This window comes from Scyliorhinus torazame, chromosome 8 (genome assembly GCF_047496885.1).
Source record: "Scyliorhinus torazame isolate Kashiwa2021f chromosome 8, sScyTor2.1, whole genome shotgun sequence".
NCBI lineage: Eukaryota > Metazoa > Chordata > Chondrichthyes > Carcharhiniformes > Scyliorhinidae > Scyliorhinus > Scyliorhinus torazame.
In genome coordinates this window covers 31,709,005-31,731,131 of record NC_092714.1, presented here as the reverse complement: position 1 = coordinate 31,731,131, position 22,127 = coordinate 31,709,005, and the positions used below count along the sequence as shown (strand labels likewise).

Below are 22,127 nucleotides of genomic sequence, written 5' to 3'. Positions count from 1 at the left end.
TCAAACTCAATTGAGACCTGCTGTCCCACTCCTCGCCAGGGACCAGGTTCACAAGCATACCTTGCCCGGCTCCTACCTCTCAAACCCAGCAGGGTAAACACACCATACAGTAGAATCTCAACAACACAAAGGGGCCCTCACCAGGGAAAGTGTTCTTTCAAGTGCAAGACCTCTCTCGTGTGCTCCCAAAGGTACCCCACAATTCCTCAAAGTGAGCTCTGACGACCGGCACCAAAGCCAAGATCTTCAACCAAGGCAACATTTGCAATGGTGGCCATCACTGGGATGCACACAGCAGCACCGAAGCAAGAGCCCATTCAGCAGCAACTGCGCCGCTGCAAGCTGGGCCCCACTCCAGGCCACTCTGACAGCCACGATCAAACAAGCAGTTTTACAACTTATCATCAAAACACCAATCAGTCTCCAGAGATAGAGTGCAAGCTAAGTAACCCAAGAGAAAGCAAATATGGAATGTGTACCAGGGTTAAAAAGATGAGCAGGGCCCGAACGCTCAAAATCCCAACCACTCCCACACTCCTATCATGTGACCCCCCCCCATGACACACATTTTAATGATGGCACTAAGTGATTTAAAAAAATAGGGCCAAATAAAGACTCCATCAGCATCCATTGTCCACGTCACATCCTTGGCATGATGCTTTGGTAGTCAGTGACCAATCATAGAGCAATGAGAGCTTGTGAAAACAGTCACCAATTTCTCTTGCTGCTTCCGAACCTGAAGTCTTAAACCCACCTGAAGGGAATGGGGCTGGATGTGTTGGAAGTGGAGATCATAGAAACAGTCAACCCACATCCCCATTGCTGCTATGTTTTCACCTCCCACTGAATTTGATATGCCCGCGAATCATGACAGTTCAAGGCCACCTCATACCAAATTGTGAATTGTACCTGAAGCTGGATAACTGCAAAGGAATGCTATACTCGAAGCACAACTATCCATTGATGAGTGAATGAAACACATTGCAAGACGTGATGGGTAGTATAGAAGGTTTTATGCAGAATCCACCCAAGAATGATAGGAATGGCATTAAATAGAGGGACAGGATGACAAACAGGAATAGAATAAAGTGTGGCTACTGCAAATCAAGCATCAATCTCCATGTTTAGTTCTCACAGCATATTAATTAAATGAAAGCTCTTTATTTGCAAAGGCCGTGGTAGCAATTCCATGTGTGAGAAGAGACCTCGATTGAAATGGGTGTTAAACAAAAGTGTGATTTTTTAAAACTAATTTTTTATGTAGTCTCAGATGGGATATAGTTAATTCAAATTTCTCCTTTAAATTATAGATCAATAAGAAAATGTCTCTATGTTCACTGTAGACATTATAAAAGATTTAAAAAACATCTAGTAAGGAGCAGCAAATGTTTATTAACAGGTAATACAGTTAATCAGGTACAATATAACTAATAATACAAAAGACTATGATAGATTTGCTTCCATTATCTCTCCCAAGTGTATGGTGCAGTCATCTTCATATAACCATTTTGTCCCCCAACAAAGTTAGAAAATTAATTGATTTTACATAAATTAGGTTTCTCTGACCTTACTTGTCACTGGTTCTCATATAAAGTAGTTCTGCTGGGCAAGGTACAGAAAAGAAATATTCCTTTCAATGTTGCTTGGTGAACTGTTTCAAGATCACAATTAGGAGGGGCATTAAACTGATGTCCTCATTTGAGGCATTACGTACTGCAGCTTCAATGCACCATTGAAAGAGAAGTCCTACATTTAGTGACTTCTGTGCAACAAGACACATTGAGGTAACATACACGAAGGACATTTTCTTGCAGCCACTGTACAGTGTGTGAATACCACAGATAGAGAATGGAAATTGGGTAACGTACCACAAGGCAACCCACTTTCCATGGAGAATGTACCTCATCAGCATGAAGCTTGACTACAAGAGGGGAGAAAATGGCTCTGGCAGAATAATACAAAATAAGAGATCTTGCCAGCTTAGCAACAATCTATAGACAGTCTTTTTCTTTTCAAACAAATGCAATGTTAACAAATACTGGTGCAGACTGGAAGAAAATAAATATTATGTTCAACTCCAAACAACACTCAAAACATTGAAACAAACACGTACACAAAACATGCAAGAAATTCTCATGTTTGAAACATGAAGACAGTTAGAATAAATTCAGAGACTGCTTCTTACATGCTTAGAGAATGTCAAAAATTAACATTTACACCAGCATATAATTTAAACCACCTTTATTCTCAGGTTAAAGACTGACAGTAGCTTGAAGGACAAAAACAAAGCTGTTCCCATTAGCAGACAATACCAGGACCAGGGGGTATAGATTTATGATATTGGGCAGGAGATACAGGGAAAATGTGCAGAAGAACATTTTTTAAAATTTTTATAAGCAATAGAGTGTGGTAATAACCTGAAGCTTGCTGGCAAGAGGGTGGTCGAAGCGGAGATGATAAATTCAGAAGAAAATCGTATGGTTACTAGAGGGAAATAAATTGCAGGTTACGGGGATAGAGCAGAGAAATAGGACCGACTGGAGTGCTGTAAAAGAGCCAGCATGGCGTGGACCGTGTAAATAGCCTCCTCCTATGCCGTATGACACTACCTACATCCCCTGGTTTCAAAGGACAAGTCACACACAATGGAAAATATATTTGTGTGAACTCCAGGTTTCTAAACTCTCATTCGTAGAATCTTGGAAACAATTGCAATGAAGACTAGAGAAAATGACCATTTCCTCATCTAGAAACTGCCATTGCAATACAGGTTCCATCCATAGCACTTAGTTCCTCCTTGCATAGGTGTAATCACTTTTCACTGTGCAATTTGTAAATAAGTGCATAATCTCAACAGGAGTTATTTTGAGGGAGTACTACTGGAGACCTCGGATCCAGTTCAACTGAAGGGAGCAATGAAAGCAAAAAGGTAATTCCTGAGCTTCTGACCACACAGCACCTAGCAACAAAATTAGAACAGTGTTAAGGAGCAAGAAACCTTCCAATTCCCTCAGACTAGGACAGCAAAAAGTACTGATTTTTTTCTCTTCTCTGAACTGCAGCTTTGCAACGCTCTATCGTTCCCACTAATCAGTCTGTAGTAGATAGGAAACCCCACTCTTTAATTTTTCCAATTAAGGGGCCAATCCACCTACCCTGCACATCTTTGGGTTGTGGGGGGTGAGACTCACGCAGACATGACGAGAATGTGCAAATTCCACACAGTGACCCGGGGTCGGGATCAAACCTGGGTCCTCGGCGCTGTGAGATAACCCCAATCTTAATTTTCTGAAAATCAGTACATCTACCCATTGTCAATTGCCGATTTGAGCAAAGTTTTTTTTTTTTAAAACAACGAACCACAAAATTAACTCAGCCAAAACAATTTTTTTTTTTTTTGCAAGAATATTTACAGTATTCTTAAAGTAAAAGCTCTTGACTTATCTGCATGTCATTGTTTTATGTTTTCAAAAACATCTGATCAAGGGACATTGTCAATTGCAACTGCCGCACAAAGCCCACTATACACAATCACAATATTGTATAAGATTTGCAATGTGCAGCCACTCACTGCTAGGCTTCCTGTAGTTTGATTGTTTTCCTTCACTTTCCTCTGTCAGATCCAATATGTTACCTTGGGATAGGTTCCAAGAACATTAGTGGCATGAACACCAAATGAGCTGTTTTCATGCTTATACCAAGATAGTGATTTCCAGTGAGCTATTTTTACATGAAAACTATTCTTGCCCTCCTTGTTTCACCCCATTCTCATCCAATACCCTCCCACATGTCCACCTGCAGCTCTTGACAACTTCAGAATGGGGGCACCGCACATTCTCCACCCCAAATGCAAGTTATGACACCTCATTGTTTTGATGACCAAGTTAGCTAATTACAAGGCTTTCAGCTCCAGCTTCGCTAACAAAGGGTGCATAGTATACCATCAGGTTCTGTTCAAGCTCTTATTTCAATTAGTTTGTTTCCTGTCAGCACTGGAAATTGAATTTTGTATTTAAAACTGCAATGCAAAGAATCACCATTTGAAACAAATTGCTCCGAGATGTGGACCAATGATGAAATGAAGATAATGCAACTCCTAGACAGCAGCTCCTGAATTGGTTCACACGGACCATCATAAAACATAGTTTGGCATCACAACTTAAAATTGTGCTTTCTCAGGCACTAACGTTTACAGAGATCGTTATTCACAACTACTCTCAAAGACCTTCTTCTAATTTCAAAACAACTAGAATCTTCCAATTCTATTACATTGGTCTCCAAAATCTACGTACGTCACACAATTTAATTACTGACTCCTCTTCGCCATCCCCATTTAAATTGATGCAGTTTAAACACAATTACTTTACAAAATGGCTTTGCAAGTAATTTATAAGCCACAAAGAATTTTTTTTTTTTTTTTTTAAATGAATCCAGAGTAATAAATTAAATGCAAGTTAACAAAATTTCCCAGGGTGACATTTCAGCCAAATGGCTGCAATGCTACAGCCACAACTTTATTGCACACCAGGAGCCAGCAGGTAATTCCAACGCCACCTGCAAAGAAAAACAAAGCAAGTCAGATGTGCATCGTAATACAGAGTCCTGTGTATATATAACAAAAGTGCATCAATTTTCATTCATGGTCACTGAAACATGAAGTAGAATCAGTGTGCCATTTGTAAACTAGAGGGAAAGCAACTGCACAATATAAAGTTAGCTAGGAAATCCAAAATTCTCTTGCTCATCTCTCCTGCCTACCCAAAGACATGCGTGACATGCACCCAGCTAATCAACTGCTCCAAATGATTAGTCAGAAATGGGTCCAACAGTTCTGAGATACACAAATGTTCAAATATTTAGAATAGTTCCTATGCTGCTAGAATCATGAAGACAGAAAGCGACAGGACGGAGTTGAATAATGGAGAAACAAGGACTGGAAAGTTAGATATTCTGGATTTTTGCTCAATAACCTTTAAGAGCTCAGACGTTTTACAGAACGTTCCCGGGGGCAGTTTTGCTCACGGCAGATACAAGGTGCGATCTTGATGGGATGATTCATCTTTCTGTATGCTTCGCATTAAACTTGTTAAACATGTTTATAAAATATTGATATTGGAAATATCAAAACAGACTATGTCTGAGTGAGTCGCAGATTTAATGAGTAGTTTTGGTTCAGGTGGGATTCAGTGCAGTGGGGCAAGGGGGGGCTGCTTTTTCTTCTTTTTTTTTCAGCCTCCAGCAATTGGTGAGTTTTCTTCCCAATCTTTCTTCCGAGTGCAACTTTCTATCACTTTGTGTGTGCTGGTAGGTGAATTGGACATTCTGAATTCTCTCTCAGTATACCCGAACAGAGTGTGGCGACTATGGGATTTTCACAATAACTTTCATTGCAGCGTTACTGTAAGCTTGCTTGTGACACTAATAAAAATAAAGATTATGATTAATTATCAACTAATTGACTAGTTAAATAAAATTGGATAGAAATGGCGGGGCTAGTGGTATGCATGTCTGTAGTATGTGGGAGTCTGTGAAATGTACTGTCAGACCAGAGAAGCACATCTGCAGCAATTGTCTGCAGCTTAGGTGTCTTCATCGGCAATTTGCTGAGCTGAAATGGGTGGGGAGGGGGGGTGGGGGAAAAAATAGTTACCTGGACACTGTTCCAGAAGGTTAGGCAGAACTTTAGAGTTGATCATTGGTCAGGTACAGGACAGTGTGATTGTGAGTCATTTAGGTTAAGGAGAATCAGGGGGTAATGGTGGAGCAGCCTCAGACTGTGACTTTGCCAACGCATACAAGGGGCTTGCTACCAATGTGGATGAGGAGAAGGGCTGCAAGTCAGAGCATGTTACCATGATGAAGTATGGCATTCAAGTGGGGGGAGCAAAGCGGAACGTAGTAGTGATAGGGGGCAGCAAGTCAACAGTGAGCCCTGCTCAGTGCCAGAGTTAAGGACATCTGCTCTGAGCTGGAGCACTGGGTTCACAATTGATACGAACAACATCGGTAGGGATAAGAAAGATGTTTTGCTTAGACAGTATGAGCAGCTCGGGGCTAAAACAAAAAGCAGAACCTCAAAAAAGGTAATAATCACTGGATCATTACCCGAGCTACAAGCAAATTGGCATAGGGTAAATAAAATTAGACAGTTAAGATTTGTGTGGAAGAAATTAGTAACGGTTCCTGGGCAGACATCAAGTGCTGGGGAAAGTGGGAGCTGATACGGTTAGGTCAGTCTTCACCTCAACCATGCTAGAACCAGTGTTCTGGCAAGTCATATAACTAGGGCATTAGAGAGGACTTGAAATTCAACAGTGCTGAGGACCAGTGTGCAATCCCGGCTCTGGGTCATTGTCCGTGTGGAGTTTGCACATTCTCCCAGTGTCTGCATGGGTCTCACCCCCACAACCCAAAGATGTGCTGGGTAGGTGGATTGGCCACACTAAATGACCCCTTAATTGGGAAAAGAAAATTGGGTACTTTAAATTTATATGTAAAAATAAACAGTAATATGAAACAGTTAATATACGTTACAATGCAAAATGAACACAAACAGTGAAGAATCCTCATTAACTTAATCCCCCAACATTAAATCAAACCTCATCATCAACTCTTTAAAAGAAGGAAATTAATGGTGGTCATCTTAGGTAGAACTCTACTACCAACTTTCAAATGGTGTACTTAATCTTCCCCAAATACAAGAATGACATGAGATCACCCAACTAAGCCGAGGCACAGATCGAATGGAAGATCTCCACCCAAGCAGAACCTCGTCTCCGGGAAATTAATGAGGCAAAGGAGAGAACATCCCCTTTCACCTTCATCCGCAGCACTGGTGAGTCTGATACCCCAAATATTTTTTTTTTTTTTTTTTTTTTTTTTTTAAATTTAGGGTACCCAAATCCGTCCCCTCCCATGACCCAAATGACAAATCTAAAACCCACTGGCAAAAAGAGATGATTACTGCAGATATAGGCCAAAGACAGAGCTAAGTTTAAAATGCTGTCTGAACTCAGGATGGACACGGAGTTTGAAGAAAATCTTGCCTGAGAAACAGGCAAGGATGCATGTTACTTCAGCACCGAGGCTGGAACTCTTGCAAGAACTCACCTCCATTTGCCCCCACATGGAACCTGGATCACTAAGACATCCTAGTACTTTCTCAATATTAGCTGTGCCCATTCCTTCCTAAATCCATTAGACAGATTGGTTTTTACGACAATCGGCAATGGATTCATGGTCAACATTGGACTTCAATTCCAGATTTTTATTGAATTCAAATTTCACCACCTGCATGAGTGCGATTCGAACCAGGATTCCAAAAGCATGACCTTGGGTTTCTGGATTGTTAGTCCACTACACCACTGTCTCTCTACTAACGCACAGTAAACAGAGTAGGAATAAACGGATCATTCTCTAGGTTGGAAGGTCGTGACTAGTGGGGTATTGCAAGGATCAGTGCTTAGACCCCAGCTATTCACAATCTATATCAATGATTTGAATGTGTGACCATTAAGAGGAGGATGCAAAGATGCTTCAAAGAGACTTGGACAGACTCAGTGAGTGGGTAAAAATATGGCCGATGAAAGAGAATGTGGGAAATTTGAAGTTATCCACTTTAGTAGGAAAAACAGAAATGCAGAGTATTTAGTAAGTGGGGAGAGACTGGGAAAAGCTGGGGCGTGATTCTCCCATCGGGAGTCTAAGTGCCGACGCCGGAGTGAAAACCGGAGTGTTTCACTCCAGTGTTGGAGCCCGCTCCCAGCCCCCTATTCTCCCGCCCCCGGGGACTAGGAGCGGCGTCGCGTCATTTACGCACGCTGGGCCTTGGCGCCGCGTAAAAAGCAGTGCCGCGTAAATGACATTGCCGTCCTCCCCGATGCCGCCCCGCAAGAAGATGGTGGATGGATCTTGCGGGGCAGGGGAGGAAAGGAGGTCCTCCTTTTGAGGCTGGCCCGCCAATCGGTGAACACCGATCGCGGGCCAGACCCCATTGGAGGCCACCTCCCCCCGGTGCAGGAACCCCCCCTCCCTCCCCCCACAGGCCGCGCTCCCCCCCCCCCCCCCCAGCATTCGCGCAGTTCCCGCCGGCAGCGAGCAGGTGTGGACGGCGCCGGCGGGAACCTGTCATGTTGGGGCGGCCGCTCGGCTCATCCGGGCTGGAGAATCGCCGCTCGCCTTTTGCCAACGGCGAGCGCCGATTCTCCCAGCGGCCAGCCGTGATTCTCGAAATTGTTATAGAGTCTGGTGACAAAGCATCAGCAGCAGTGTACAGCTTTGGTGTCAGTGTCAAAGACAGAGTGCAACGTAAATTCACCAGATTAATCCCACAATTGGCGGGGTTGTTCTTGGAAGAACATCCAAGGAGACGGGGCCTGTATTCTCTAGTCTTTATAAAAACGGAAGGTGAACTCATTAAAGTGTACAAAATTCTTACATGATATATGCAGAAAGGATGTTTCCCCTAGTTGGGGATCTGGAACTAGAGAATAGAACTTCAGAATAAGAGGGAAGTCCTTTGAGATAGAGATGAGGAGAAATTTCTTCAGAGAATAGTGGATCTTTAAAATTCTCTACCAGTGGGGGCTGTGGAGTCTCAGTCATTGAGTATGTTCAAATCAGAGGTCAATAGATTTCTAGATATCAATGGCACCAAGGGATATGAGAATAGTGCGCGAGGATGGTGTCGAGGTAAAAAATTAGCCATGATTTAGTTCCATGGTGGAGCAGGCTCAAGAAACCAAATGGTCTACTTCTATTCCTATGTTCCTAGAAATCTCATCTGCATGCCACATCTGTTGGTCACCACCAGAATTTGACTGTTGTGAGTTAAACCTGCTGCTGGATTTCTACTGATCTTGTTGCAAGGGATTTTGTTTTAGTCAGTCAGGTGTCTCACGTATATAAAGCTTATCCTGATGATTGCATGCCTTCATTCCAAAGCTACTAAAAAAAATTCTTATTTACTAGACATGGAGTGCACAAGTAGAATAATGATAAGCTCAGTTGTCCCCAACAAGGCCGCTAACCTTCAATAATTTGCACTGATATTTGGAAAAGCCACTTGGGTAAGATGCCAAGGGCTGCTGTGTGAATAGAGCAATACAGAAGAGCTAGTTATGGGAAGAGAGAAAAAAAGGGGGAAAAAAAGAAAAAAAAAAAGACAAGCTTTCCAGAGATCTGATTTGTTTAAAACAAGGACAATTTAAATGAAACTTTGCCTAATTATACTGTACCTTCTATTCCAGTTGGGAAAGCTACCATCCGCTCCAAAGGCGCCATCCATTTTCGTGGGAGCATAGCAACAGGTTCAGAATAATATTTCAGTATCAGGGAAATCATTAGCACTGCCTGACAGAAAAACATAATATAATCATTTACAATGGACATTTCAGCAAAGAATAATGTAATTTACATGCTTCATCCTCAAACTCGAACATTTTTCAGTGGTCAGCATTGAAGACCTCTCTTAACAAACTATTGCAGAGCTTCACCTGCAACCAATGGTTGATTTCCTGTGATTCAAATCACAGGTTATGCGGCCCTGTAATATTTTATTTTAAATTTAGAGTACCCAATTCATTTTTTTCCCAATTAAGGGGCAATTTAACGTGGCCAATCCACCTATCCTGCATATCTTTGGGTTGTGGGGGCGAAACCCATGCAGACACGGGGGGGGGGGGGGGGGGGGGGGGGGGGATGTGCAAATTCCACATGGACAGTGACCCAGAGCCGGGGTCGGACCTGGGACCTCGGCACCATGAGCCAGCAGTGCCAACCTGCGGTTCTGTAATATTAACGGTACCATTGAATCGGAGGAGGGTGGAGTATTAATGCGACCCTTGCAAAAAGTGTATGTAATACACAAGGCTTTCAATGCATCATAAATGTATCTGTCCTTCAATTTCACACCTTCAAAATGAAAAAGTCTGGACTCCTTTATTTCCGAGTTACAACATATTACATCTATTGCATTACCGTCTGACTCCAGTTTTATTTTGATTCTTTTTAAAATAAATTTAGAGTAGCCAATTATTTTTCTTTTTCCAATTAAGGCTAATTTAGCATGCCCAATTCACCTAACCAGCACATCTTTGGGGTTGTGGGGGTGAAACCCACGCAGACACGGGGAGAACGTGCAAACTCCACACCGACAGTGACCCAGGGCCGGGATTCAAACCCGGGTCCTCAGCGCCTCAATCCCAGTGCTAACCACTGCACCACATGCCGCCCCAATTTTATTTTTATTCTTGTCTCAGTTTCTGGTGGTAACTAGAAATTTCATCCCATTTTCCAACTGTCTTGGTAACCTGCCCCTAAGATCACACCTATTTCCTTCTATGGTTTCAGTGAATAAACCCAAGATCGACTCTCTCCTTCTGTTTCAATATCTTACGATACAACACAGCAAGTTAACCTAGGCCCCTTTTGCTGGACTATAGTCTGAATCTAAACGACATGATGGTCTTCTCTCTTTGCCAGCAGTATAAATCCTTTATACAATGAGATTGGGCAGTCTGCAGAACTGAAGGTATCAGTTTAGCACAGGGCTAAATCGCTGGCTTTGAAAGCAGACCAAGGCAGGCCAGCAGCACGGTTCAATTCCCGTAACAGCCTCCCCGAACAGGTGCCAGAATGTGGCGACTAGGGGCTTTTCACAGTAACTTCATTTGAAGCCTACTTGTGACAATAAGCGATTTTCATTTCAAGTCTAGATTTTAGATTGCAAATCAAAGCTGCACATCCTGACATTCTCAAAGGAAGTATGGATGGCTAATGTAAGGCGCAAGTATCATATTGCAGCAAAGCCTTTTGTTAACATTTGGGATTGAGGTACATTCCCAAGTATGATACATATATAATACATATATTTACAAAACTCTGCATCTAGATTTCAATGATGACACAGTAATAAATAAAATTTGATCTTTCAATAACATCCCTTAAATGAGCACAATTTTCACTCGAGACATATTTTATATAGCTCATAATGTCTCAGAAACATCTCAAATAATTACTTTGAAGTTATGCACTTTGGAAGGAGGAATGGAGGCATAGACTATTTTCTAAATGGGGAAATCAGAAACACAAAGGGACTTGGGAGTCCTTGTTCAAGATTCTCTTAACGTTAATGTGCAGGTTCAGTCAGCAGTTGAAGGTAAATGCAATGTTAGCATTCATGTCAAAAGTGCTAGAATACAAGAGCAGGGATGTACTTCTGGTCAGACCCCATTTTGTGGGCAGTTTTGGGCCCCATATCCAAGGAAGGATGTGCTGGCCTTGGAAAGGGTCCAGAGGAGGTTCACAAGAATGATCCCTGGAATGAAGAGCTTGTCATATGAGGAACGGTTGAGGATACTGGGTCTGTCCTTATTGCAGTTTAGAAGGATGAGGAGGGATCTTATTGAAACTTAAAAGATACTGCGAGGCCTAGATAGACTGGATGTAGGAGGATGTTTCCACTAGTAGGAAAAAATAGAACCAGAGGGCACAACCTCACATTAAAGGGACAATCCTTTAAAACACAGATGAGGAGGAATTTCTTCAGCCACAGGGTGGTAAATCCGTGGAACTCTTTGCCGCAGGAGGCTGTGGACGCCAAATCACAAGACAGAGATAGATAGGTTCTGAATTATAAGTGCATAAGATATAGGAGCAGAATTAGGCCACTACCAGAAGGATGTGGATGCTTTGGAGAGAGTACAAAAGAGGTTTAAGAGGATGTTGCCTGGTATGGAGGGTATTAGTTAGGAGGAGAGGTTGGATAAATTTGGTCGGTTCTCATTGGAACGACGGAGGTTGAGAGGCGACCTGATAGAGGTCTACAAGATTGAGTGATATGGACAGAGTGGATAATCAGATGTTCTTTCCTAGGGTAGGAGAGTCATGTACTAGGGGACATAGGTTTAAAGTGCTTGGGGAAAAATTTAGAACAGATGTGCGAGGCAAGTTTATTTTTTTAAAGACAGAGGGTGGTAAATATATGGAACGCGCTGCTTGGGGAGGTGGTGGGAGCAGGTACGATAGCGGCATTTAAAGGACATCTAGACAAATATATGAATCGGGTGGGAATGGAAGGATACAAACTCCATAAGTGCAGACAGTTTTAATTTAGGCAGGTATCATAATCGGCACAGGTTTAGAGGGCCGAAGGGCCTGTTCCTGTGCTGTATTGTTCTTTTTTCTTTGTACTGTTTCCCTATTGATGCTGATTGTTCCAAGTTCCACCCTTTCTATTAGCTCGGAATTGCCTGTTCCTACAGGGATGGTACTAGTGTCCTCTATCGTGAAAACTGAGGCAAAGTATTGATTTCGTATTTCTGCATTCTCCACTATTAACTCACTAGTTTCATCTTCCAAGGGGTCAACATTCACCTTAGCGACTCCCTTCCAAGGGGTCAACATTCACCTTAGCGACTCCCTTCCAAGGGGTCAACATTCACCTTAGCGACTCCCTTCCAAGGGGTCAACATTCACCTTAGCGACTCCCTTCCAAGGGGTCAACATTCACCTTAGCGACTCCCTTCCAAGGGGTCAACATTCACCTTAGCGACTCCCTTTTCTGTACATGTAGAAGCTTTTGCTATCCTTTCAGATATTCTGTGCTAGTTCGTTTTTGTAATTTACCTTAGCTCTTTTTATTATGTTTTTAGTATCCCTTTGTGAAAGCTTCCCAATCTTCCAGCCTGCCACTGGTCTTTGCATTATGATACAACTTAGTTTTTGTCTTTATAATGTCCTTGACCTCCTGGTTTAGCCATGGATGTTTTTTACCCCATTTCCCATCTTTCTTCCTCACTGGGATATATTTTAGTTGTGAGGAATTGAGTATCTCCTTAAACAACTGCCACTGCTCATCAGCTGTCCCACCTTTTAGCCTTTCTGCCCATCTATACTGGCCAAATCTATCCTCAAGCCTATGTAATTTCCTTTGTTTAATTCCAGACCATTAATGTGGGACTCCATTTCCTCGCCCCCAAACTGAATTCTCCCTGGTGGATCCTTAATTAGGAGGTCATTACTTAATCCCTCCTCATTATTACAGAATATCAAATCGAGAGTAGCCTCTGCCCCGATTGGTTACCCAACACAGTGGTCCAGGAAACAATCTCTAATGCATTCAATGAACTCTGCCTCCAGGCTACCCATGCCAATTAATAAGGGGATTAATTAATAAAGGGATCAGGGGTTAGGGAGGGAAGACAGGAGAATGGGGGATGAGAAAAATATCAGCCATGATTGAATAGCGGAGCAGACTCGATGCGTCGAGTGGCCTAATTCTGCTCCTATGCGGGTAACTATTTTCTGCACTAATAGCAACGTGATGGCTAATTTAGGCAAAATAGGTTAAAAACATTAAAATGGACTTACCTGAACAATATAAAATGCAATATTCACCACCCACTTGATCTTCGCTAACTGTGCTGTCCTTGTTTTGACTATAAAAAGAGGACACATTGCTCAGTACAAATCGCCGGGCAATTGACAGAAGATAATCTAATTTTATTTCATGCCCGTGCGGTCCTAATTAGTGCAAGCCAGAAGCCATCATTTTTCAAGAACAAAAAAGAGAAATTAAGGTCACTGAGTTACCGTTCATGGAAAAAGACATCCTCCATTGTAGCATTTAATTTTATTTCCTCAGTTGCTTAATCAGAATCAGCTACAACCTCACTGTTGGGATATAATCTGTACAGTTGACCAACTTCCATTGAATGAATGCACTGCTTCAAAAGGTGGAGGGGAGCAGGTTCAATAATAATCATCCAAATGGAATTGGATGCGTATGTGAAAAGGAAAATATTGCAGGACTATGATGAAAGAGTGGAATTAATTAGGCAACACTTTCAAAGAACATTTGGGCCAAATGGTCCTTTGGTTTTGCAAGATTCAATGCTGCCATGAGTTTCTGAATCACTGTAAACTAGAAAAACTGGAATAATACCACAAGAGAATCAATGAGAGTATGAGAGCAAAGGCAGGAAAACTCAGGCAAATTGGAAAATAAATTGGCCACTTATTTGTCCGTAAACATTAATCAAACATGATTCTGGTTTTGTTCAAGGTTCAGATACAAGCTGTCACTGGCGATGGCGATCTGCTACAGATAACCAACCTGGTTTTTCCCTCTTCCCTGGCGTAGAATATTCATCTAGTTGTAATATGGTTCTCCTCACCTACCACAGAACTGAAAACAATTAGAGAGGTGCTGTTCCTCCAGCTTTTTAGGTGGAATATTATGCTGCCTTGTGGAATGGATCACATTTTAAAGAATAATGGGCTTGTGAAAGAAAAAGCTCCCCGTTCCCCTCCCCACCAATGCTGCCAGACCTGTTGAGTATTTCCAGCATTTTCTATTTTTATTTCAAATTTCCAGCAGTGATTTGTTTTTGAAAATGTGCTACCTGAATAGCTTGAAAGCAAGATCTCAAGGCAAAAGCAGTAGGTGACCCTCCCCGATTAATAGATCTCAGCAAGGGCAATAGCGTAGATTATACAATGAACTGAAACTGGATTGTGGTGGTGTTGGAAATGTTCCTGATCATTCTATACAGAGACATCCTAAAAGTTAGCAAGTGTGTACAGTGGAAAAGGAGATGGATTAGGGCCCATATGATCTCTTCTACAGTCTTTTTGGCACTAAACTTTATGGTTCCCACATGAAAAATGAACATTTAACGGAGCCCCAAAGCGCTGCACCTCTGAGGGAGTTAATGATTCAGGAAAATAAGGCAGAGGAGAGGAATTGGAAGAGAAGGGAGAGCAGAATAATATTGAATTTGAGATTCAAAGGGCTCCCCAGGCTCAGTCAGTGATGGGGAGAGAACAGTTGCAACGGAAGAGGAGTCAGGGGGAAAAAGTCATTCAGACCAATCTCATTTTGCAGCATAATTTTCCACTTCCTTCTCCTTGTTCAAGTGTCAGCATTATGTGGTGGGACAGAGTGGGGTAAGAGACAACATACGTTTTTCCCCATAACTCTCAAAAGGAAAAAAAACAACTCCGTAATTGTTACTTTTTTTGCTTTTGCCTGCTGCTTGCTTTTTAAAATCGACAACTAGCTTCTCTGTACCGTGAGTTTTCAGTTTATCAGTCATTTTGTTGATCTTGCGCTCCAGCCGTGCATATCGAGCAAATTCATCCATCATGCTGATCATTGTTAACTCCTGCTTCATGTTTCCAATTTCAATTCTCATTTGGAGCTCAGTCTCTCCATCTTTCTGCAGAAGTTTGGCCATCTGAAAAAAAACAAGCACTCTTAGAAAGAGGCAGCACCATTTAATAATGATAATCTATATTAGTGTCACAAGTAGGCTTACATTACCACTGTAATGGGGTTACTGTGAAATTGCCCTAGTCGCTACACTCCGGCGTCTGTTCGGGTATCCTGAGGGAAAATTCAGAATGTCCAATTTACCTAACAGCTCTTCTTTTGGGACTTGTGGGAGGAAACAGGAGCACCCGGAGGAAACCCACGCAGACACGGGGAGAACGTGCAAACTCCGCACAGACAGTGACCCAAGCTAGGAATTGAACCTGGGTCCCTGGCACTGTGAAGCAACAGTGCTAACCACTGTGCTACCTCACCACCTGAGCAGGTTTAGTAACGTACCACTCAAAATCTCTGTGCATTTAATTAAATGCTCTTTTGCAGGAGTTCCAGCAACATGCAAAATAAGAGGACAGTAAACTCCAGAAGAGAATTGAATCCCTCTTTTCTAGTTCTGCTTGTTGCAGTATAGGCATGATCTGCTGACTGGTTCTTGATAAATACAATCGCTACTAATTCAAACATGAAGCAGTGTGGAGGCTGTTTCTATTTGAATGGCCATATTCCAATGAGGGCAGTAAGTAATAAAGTGATGGGTTCCAAGTTCCATTTCAGAAGATAACTTGTAATTGAGATCATGTGGAATGGTTTATACAGGACATCAGGACCAATCACCACGGAAGTGATGAAAACTGGAAATCTGAAATAACACAAAATGCTGGGATATACAGACCCAAATGTTTTCAACATTTGCTGTTTTTATACCATGGAAGTATATTTGGTACAAGGTGAACCATAGCAAGGAGACCACAGCTTCAGTGCTTCTTATCCCTTGGAGTTAACCAATCTGTACTCAAGGGTGGGACTTTCCAATCCAACAAGGGCAGAACTGGAAGTTCTCATCCAAACTTTTTTTGCATATATATTTAGAGTACCCAATTCTTTCTTCCAATTGAGGGGCAATTTAGCATGCCCAAACCATCTATCCTGCACATCTTTGGATTGTTGGGGCAAGACCCACCTATTTCCCTTGGGGAGAACGTGCAAATCCGGGGCCGGGATCAAACCCGGGTGCTTGGCACTGTGAGGCAGCAGTGCTAACCACTGTACCACCATGCCGCCCCAGTTCTCATCCAAAGTCAACTAATGTTTGGCTGCTCTCCAAATTTTCTGGTCCCGCCTGCACCGATTCTCACCACTGGCGTGGCTCGAAAATTCCGGCACAAGTATTTGAACGCTAAATTTATAGAAATTGCAGCACTGAAGGCTGATTGGCCTGAAAAAGAACGATCCGGCTTTTGAACTCTTGGTCTGTAACCCTGTAGGTTATGGTACTTAAGTGAACATCTGAATGTTTTTGTTTAAATGAGATGAGAGTTTCTGCCTCTCCCACCCTTCAGGCAGTGAGTTCCAGGCCCAACACTACCTTTTATTGGAAAAAATTCACAACTTGACTCTAACCCTTCCACTTTAAATCTATTCTCATTAGTTAATGGGCAGCACGGTAGCACAGTGGTTAGCACTGTGGCTTCACAGCACCAGGTTCGATTCCCGGCTTGGGTCGCTGTCTGTGTGGAGTCTGCACATTATCAGTGTCTGTGTGGGTTTCCTCCCACATGTCCAGAAAGACGTACTGTTGGGTAACTTGGACATTCTGAATTCTCCCTCAGTGTGTCCGAACAGGTGCCGGAGTGTGGCGACTAGGATATTTTCCACAGTAACTTCATTGCAGTGTTCATGTAAGCCTACTTGTGACAATAATAAAGATTATTATAATGACCTGTAGGCCAAGGGAAATAGGTCTCTCCTAGCCACTCTGTCTGGACTCCTGAATTTTATACACCTTAATTAAATCACCCCTCATTCTCCTCTGTTTGAAAGCAAATAACTTTAATCTATCCAATCTTTCCCATGCCAAAATTCTCCAGTTCTGGCAATCTCTTTGTACATCACCTCCAAATCCACTCTGGACATTCACATCCTCCTTGTATTGTGGTGACCAGAGCTGTGAAGTGTCCATCTGTAGAGAAACTGGCATTTAACTCCTTGCCACCTCCTGCACCCAAACCACACAGTTAGCTGAGACAGGATCAATGGTGACTGTAATAATACTCCGAGTCAAACAGTAGTGTAGAAACCGACTATTTTCTAATACGCCTGATAGGTAAAAGATAGCTATTTAGCATAAATATTAATCCCTAGTCTTTAAATACCCATTTTACATTCACTCATAACCTCAGGCCATCACAAAACATACAGAAACACAAAACAGCACAATTCCATTATAAATTAAAACAGCGCTTTAACTGAGCTAATACATTTGCAAGACAGTTTGACACTATACTTGTTTATCAGATCAAGGACATAGCAACACCATAGCAACGACATTGTAATATGAAGGCACCATTGTTCACAATATTGATAACAGCTAAGTCAGCAGAAGGCCAGTTTAAGCTGGTCGCGATAACAGCACAGAATCGCATTCCATAACATGCACAAGTATGCAGACATGAAACATTTAAAACTAATGTTGCACACTGAAGATTGACAGCTAACTGTCAAATCAAACTAATTTGATTCAAACCCAAACCAATTAGGATTACATAGGGGTGTAGATAGATCGCTAAAGACTGATATGATTTTGTTTAACCGCGAGGGTCCGTACAGCCATCTTTATTCCGGAATCATCTATACTTTGATTTAAACTATTCGCTGTCTCTACTTTCACTTTTCCACTAACTCTTGAAGTAAATGCAAGCTGTTTTGCTGTAAGCAAGAAACCATTTCTGTATTATTTTGAAAGTTAAATTGTGTACAAGTTGTTTCTCTTTTAAGTCCTTTTTGCTAGCCGGACTTATTAGAGAATAAGATTTAAGTGACTCTCAATTGTAATCAAAGCGAGGCAATAAACGATTCTTATTTGCACCCGAGACGTTTTAATGGATGAAAACTTCTACCATGATCCGCATGGTAGATATCTACAACGGCAAAAAGGGAGGAGCGTTGAGACAAAATCAGAGAGTTTCGGAAACCTTCGGAACGAGTCGGAGACGATCAGGGAGAATCGGAGGATGTCGGAACACGAATGATCGTATCGTTAACGGAAGCCCAGAAGGACGGAAGACCCAAAGAAAAACGGCTAGACGAGGGCAAGAAACATCTTTTTCACCCATTAAAAGTCTTAAAGCCGCACCAAGCAGTGCTTCAACCCACCTACCGACGCAGGAACCCCAAGCAAGGCAACAAGTCCTCCATCCACACACCGACCAGAGTGAATAACCTCATTGGACACAACTATTCCTTTAACACTGCATACTCTCTCCGTCTCCCAGGCTCGAAAAGAAGCCGTCACTCCAGGAAGCGTGGAAAACGTGCAGGCCTGCAGGAGAGAGTGAAACAACGCGGCCCCAAAGCCCCTCTGCCTAGCTAACTCATTGCTAATGCCCCATCTCTACAAAACAAACTAGACAAACTTAAAGCCAGACTCACTTTTCAAAGAGAACTAAGGGACTGCTGTGTGCTCTGTTTCACGGAAACATGGCTCACTCCTGCTTCACTGGACTGTGCCCGACAACCAGAGGCCTTCTCAATCCACCGAATGGATCGTACGGTGGCCTCAGGTAAGGCTAGGGGAGGTGGGGTCTGCTTCCTGATCAACATCTCCTGGTGCCTAGATGTAACAACACTGGCGAGTTTTTGCTCCCCGGATCTAGAATACCAGACGCTAAACCTTCCGCGGGAGTTCAGCTCCGTTATCCTGACAGCAGTTTACATCCCACCCCATGAGAACGTGGAAATCGCACTGGATGAAATATTCACCATCACAAATAGCCTTGAAACAAAACATCCCGAGGCCTTGTTCATTGTAGCTGGGGACTTCAATCAGGCCAAGCTCAAGTGTGTACTACCAAGTTACCACCAACACATCACCTGTTCCACCAGAGGCCCAAACATCCTGGACCATTGCTACACAAATATCAAACATGCCTACCGCTCTATCGCCCACCCACACTTTGGCAAATCTGACCACAAGGCTGTGCTCCTGCTCCCGGCTTCTAAGCAAAAACTGAAGCGGGAGAATCCGTCAAAGAAAGTCGCGCATTGTTGGTCTGAGGAATCGGATGATCTCCTACGGGACTGTTTAGAGTCAGTGGACTGGTCAGTATTTAAAAGCTATGCAACCAGCCTGAACGAGTGCGCCACTACAGTAACTGACTTCATTAGTAAGTGTGTAGAAGACTGTGTGCCAAAGAAGCAAATCCGCGTGTTTCCCAACCGGAAACCCTGGATGAACAGGGATATCCACTGCTTGCTGAGGTCTAGGTCTGAGGTGTTCAAGTCAGGCGACCCCGACCTGTACAAGAAAGCCAGATATGATCTAAAGAAATCCATCAAAGATGCCAAAAGACAGTACCGGACCAAGCTCGAGTCCCAGGCTAGCCACACGGATCCCCGCCGTATATGGCAAGGTTTGCAAGACATAACGGGCTACAAGATGAAGGCATGTAAAATAGTCGGCGCCAACGCACCCCTCCCTGATGAGCTCAACGCAATATATGCCCGCTTTGAGCAAGAGGTCAGCGAGAGCGAGCCTTCTACCCCGGATGAACTTGTATCTAAGATCACCACTGCAGACATCAGAGCAGCCTTCTCGAAGGTCAGCCCACGGAAAGCCACTGGCCCGGATGGGGTACCCGGACGAGCACTCAGGTCTTACGCAGATCAGATGCCGGGTGTATTCGCAGACATCTTCAACCTCTCTTTACAACAATCTGAGGTCTCTATCTGCTTCAAGAAGACGACCATCATCCCTGTGCCAAAAAGGTCATGCAGCATGCCTTAATGACTATCATCCAGTGGCTCTGACATCCATCATCATGAAGTGCTTCGAAAGGTTAGTCATGGCACGAATCAACCCCAGCCTCCCGGATTGCCTTGATCCTCTACAGTTAGCCTACCCTGCAACAGGACCACAGCAGACGCCATCTCCATGGCCCTGCACTCTACCCTGGAACACCTAGATAACAAAGACACCTATGTCAGACTCCTATTTAATCGACTACCGCTCAGCCTTCAACACTATTATTCCTACGAAACTCATGTCCAATCTCCGTGGCCTCGGCTCCTCCCTCTGCGACTGGATCCTAAACTTTCTAACCCACAGGCCACAATCAGTAAAGATAGGCAACAACACCTCCTCCACGATCATCCTCAACACCGATGCTCCACAAGGCTGCGTCCTGAGTCCCCTACTATACTCTTTATACACCTATGACTGTGTGGCCAAATTCCCCTCCAACTTGATTTTCAAATTTGCTGATGACCCCACGGTAGTGGGTCGGATTTCAAACAATGACATGACAGAGTACAGGAATGAGATAGAGAATCTGGTGAACTGGTGTGACGACAATAATCTCTCCCTCAATGTCAACAAAACGAAGGAGATTGTCATCGACTTCAGGAAGCGTAGTGGAGAACATGCCCCGGTCTACATCAATGGGAACGAAATAGAAAGGGTCGAGAGCTTCAAGTTTTTAGGTGTACAGATTACCAACAGCCTGTCCTGGTCCCCCCATGCCGACACTATAGTTAAGAAAGCCCACCAACGACTACTTTCTCAGAAGACTGAGGAAATTTGGCATGTCAGTTACGACGCTCACCAATTTCTACAGATGCACCATAAAAAGCATTCTTTCTGGTTTTATCACAGCTTGGCATGGAGCCTGCTCTGCCCAAGACCACAGGAAACTACAAAAGGTTGTGAATGTAGCCCAGTCCATCACGCAAACCAGCCTCCCATCCATTGACTCTATCTATAATTCCCGCTGCCTCAGAAAGGCAGCCAGCATAATTAAGGACCCTACGCACCCCGGACATACTCTCTTCCACCTTCTTCCGTCAGGAAAAAGATACTAAAGTTTGAGATCACATACCAACCGACTCAAGAACAGCCTCTTCCCTACTGCCATCAGACCTTTGAATGGACCTACCTCGTATTAAGTTGATCCTTTCTCTACACCTTGCTATAACTGTAACATTATATTCTGCAGTCTCTCCTTCCTTCCCTATGTATGGTATGCATTGTTTGTACAGCATGCAAGAAACAATAGTTTTCACTGTATACTAATACATGTGAAAATAATAAATCAAATCAAATCAAAAAAGAAAGGACATTTTTATAGACTGTGTTAATTCAATCGGGTGCTGGTCGTTGAAACTAAAATAAAACGGGACTGAAAAAATAGTCACGGTAGTGTATACAGATTACACATAGTCGACGACCAAAAAACTGGGTGTAAGGTTGAGTTTATGGTCGAAATGAATCCTAAAATAGATTCATTACCTTTAAATGGGAAAGAACTACTTCCCACAACTACCAAGGGAGGTCGCGCTGTACCGGATGTCTCTATTGACGATGTATTGGGTGATTTTAGATCTATGATTCGTAGCCAATTTGGACTGCCTGAAGTTAAGAAAAAGTGAATCAAAATAGGATATCCCCAAAGGACAGTGGTCTCTCAATAATATCAAAAGGGCATGGGGAAAAACCACACGCTTAAACGGTGAAAAACGTGCACAATGGTCTATTGCAATAATGGCACAGCTTCGCAGACAGCAAGAGGTAATCGTTAAAAATAAAAGTGATCATGACCTTAAGTCCACTAAAGACCAACTAGCCGCAGTTCTTGAGGAATTACGAGATGCAAAAGCTAGACTTGAGCACTGTGATCAAATTAGAACATTATTGGAAAACAAAATCTTTAAAGTTCAACAACAATCATTTCAAATTGGATAATTGCAATGTAAAAACATTGAATCAGAGTCCAAATACCAATGGTTACAAAGAGAATTTGAT

General features: G+C 42.9%; 1 protein-coding gene across 3 annotated transcripts in view; it reads right to left on the bottom strand.

Annotated features, from left to right (window-relative positions):
• Positions 1-1,372: 1,372 nt before the first annotated feature.
• get1 (guided entry of tail-anchored proteins factor 1) overlaps positions 1,373-22,127 on the bottom strand; it is a 78,885-nt gene continuing 58,130 nt past the window's right edge. For 2 of the 3 annotated variants that reach the window (XM_072513266.1, XM_072513267.1), the window contains 4 exons: positions 15,017-15,239; positions 13,372-13,439; positions 9,237-9,351; positions 1,373-4,554 (listed from right to left, as the gene is read on the bottom strand). In XM_072513266.1, the coding sequence (XP_072369367.1) occupies positions 4,481-4,554; positions 9,237-9,351; positions 13,372-13,439; positions 15,017-15,239 (480 nt within the window). In that variant the 3' untranslated portion in view covers positions 1,373-4,480. The remainder of the gene's footprint in view (positions 4,555-9,236; positions 9,352-13,371; positions 13,440-15,016; positions 15,240-22,127) is intronic. The other variant, XM_072513268.1, reaches the window with a different exon arrangement.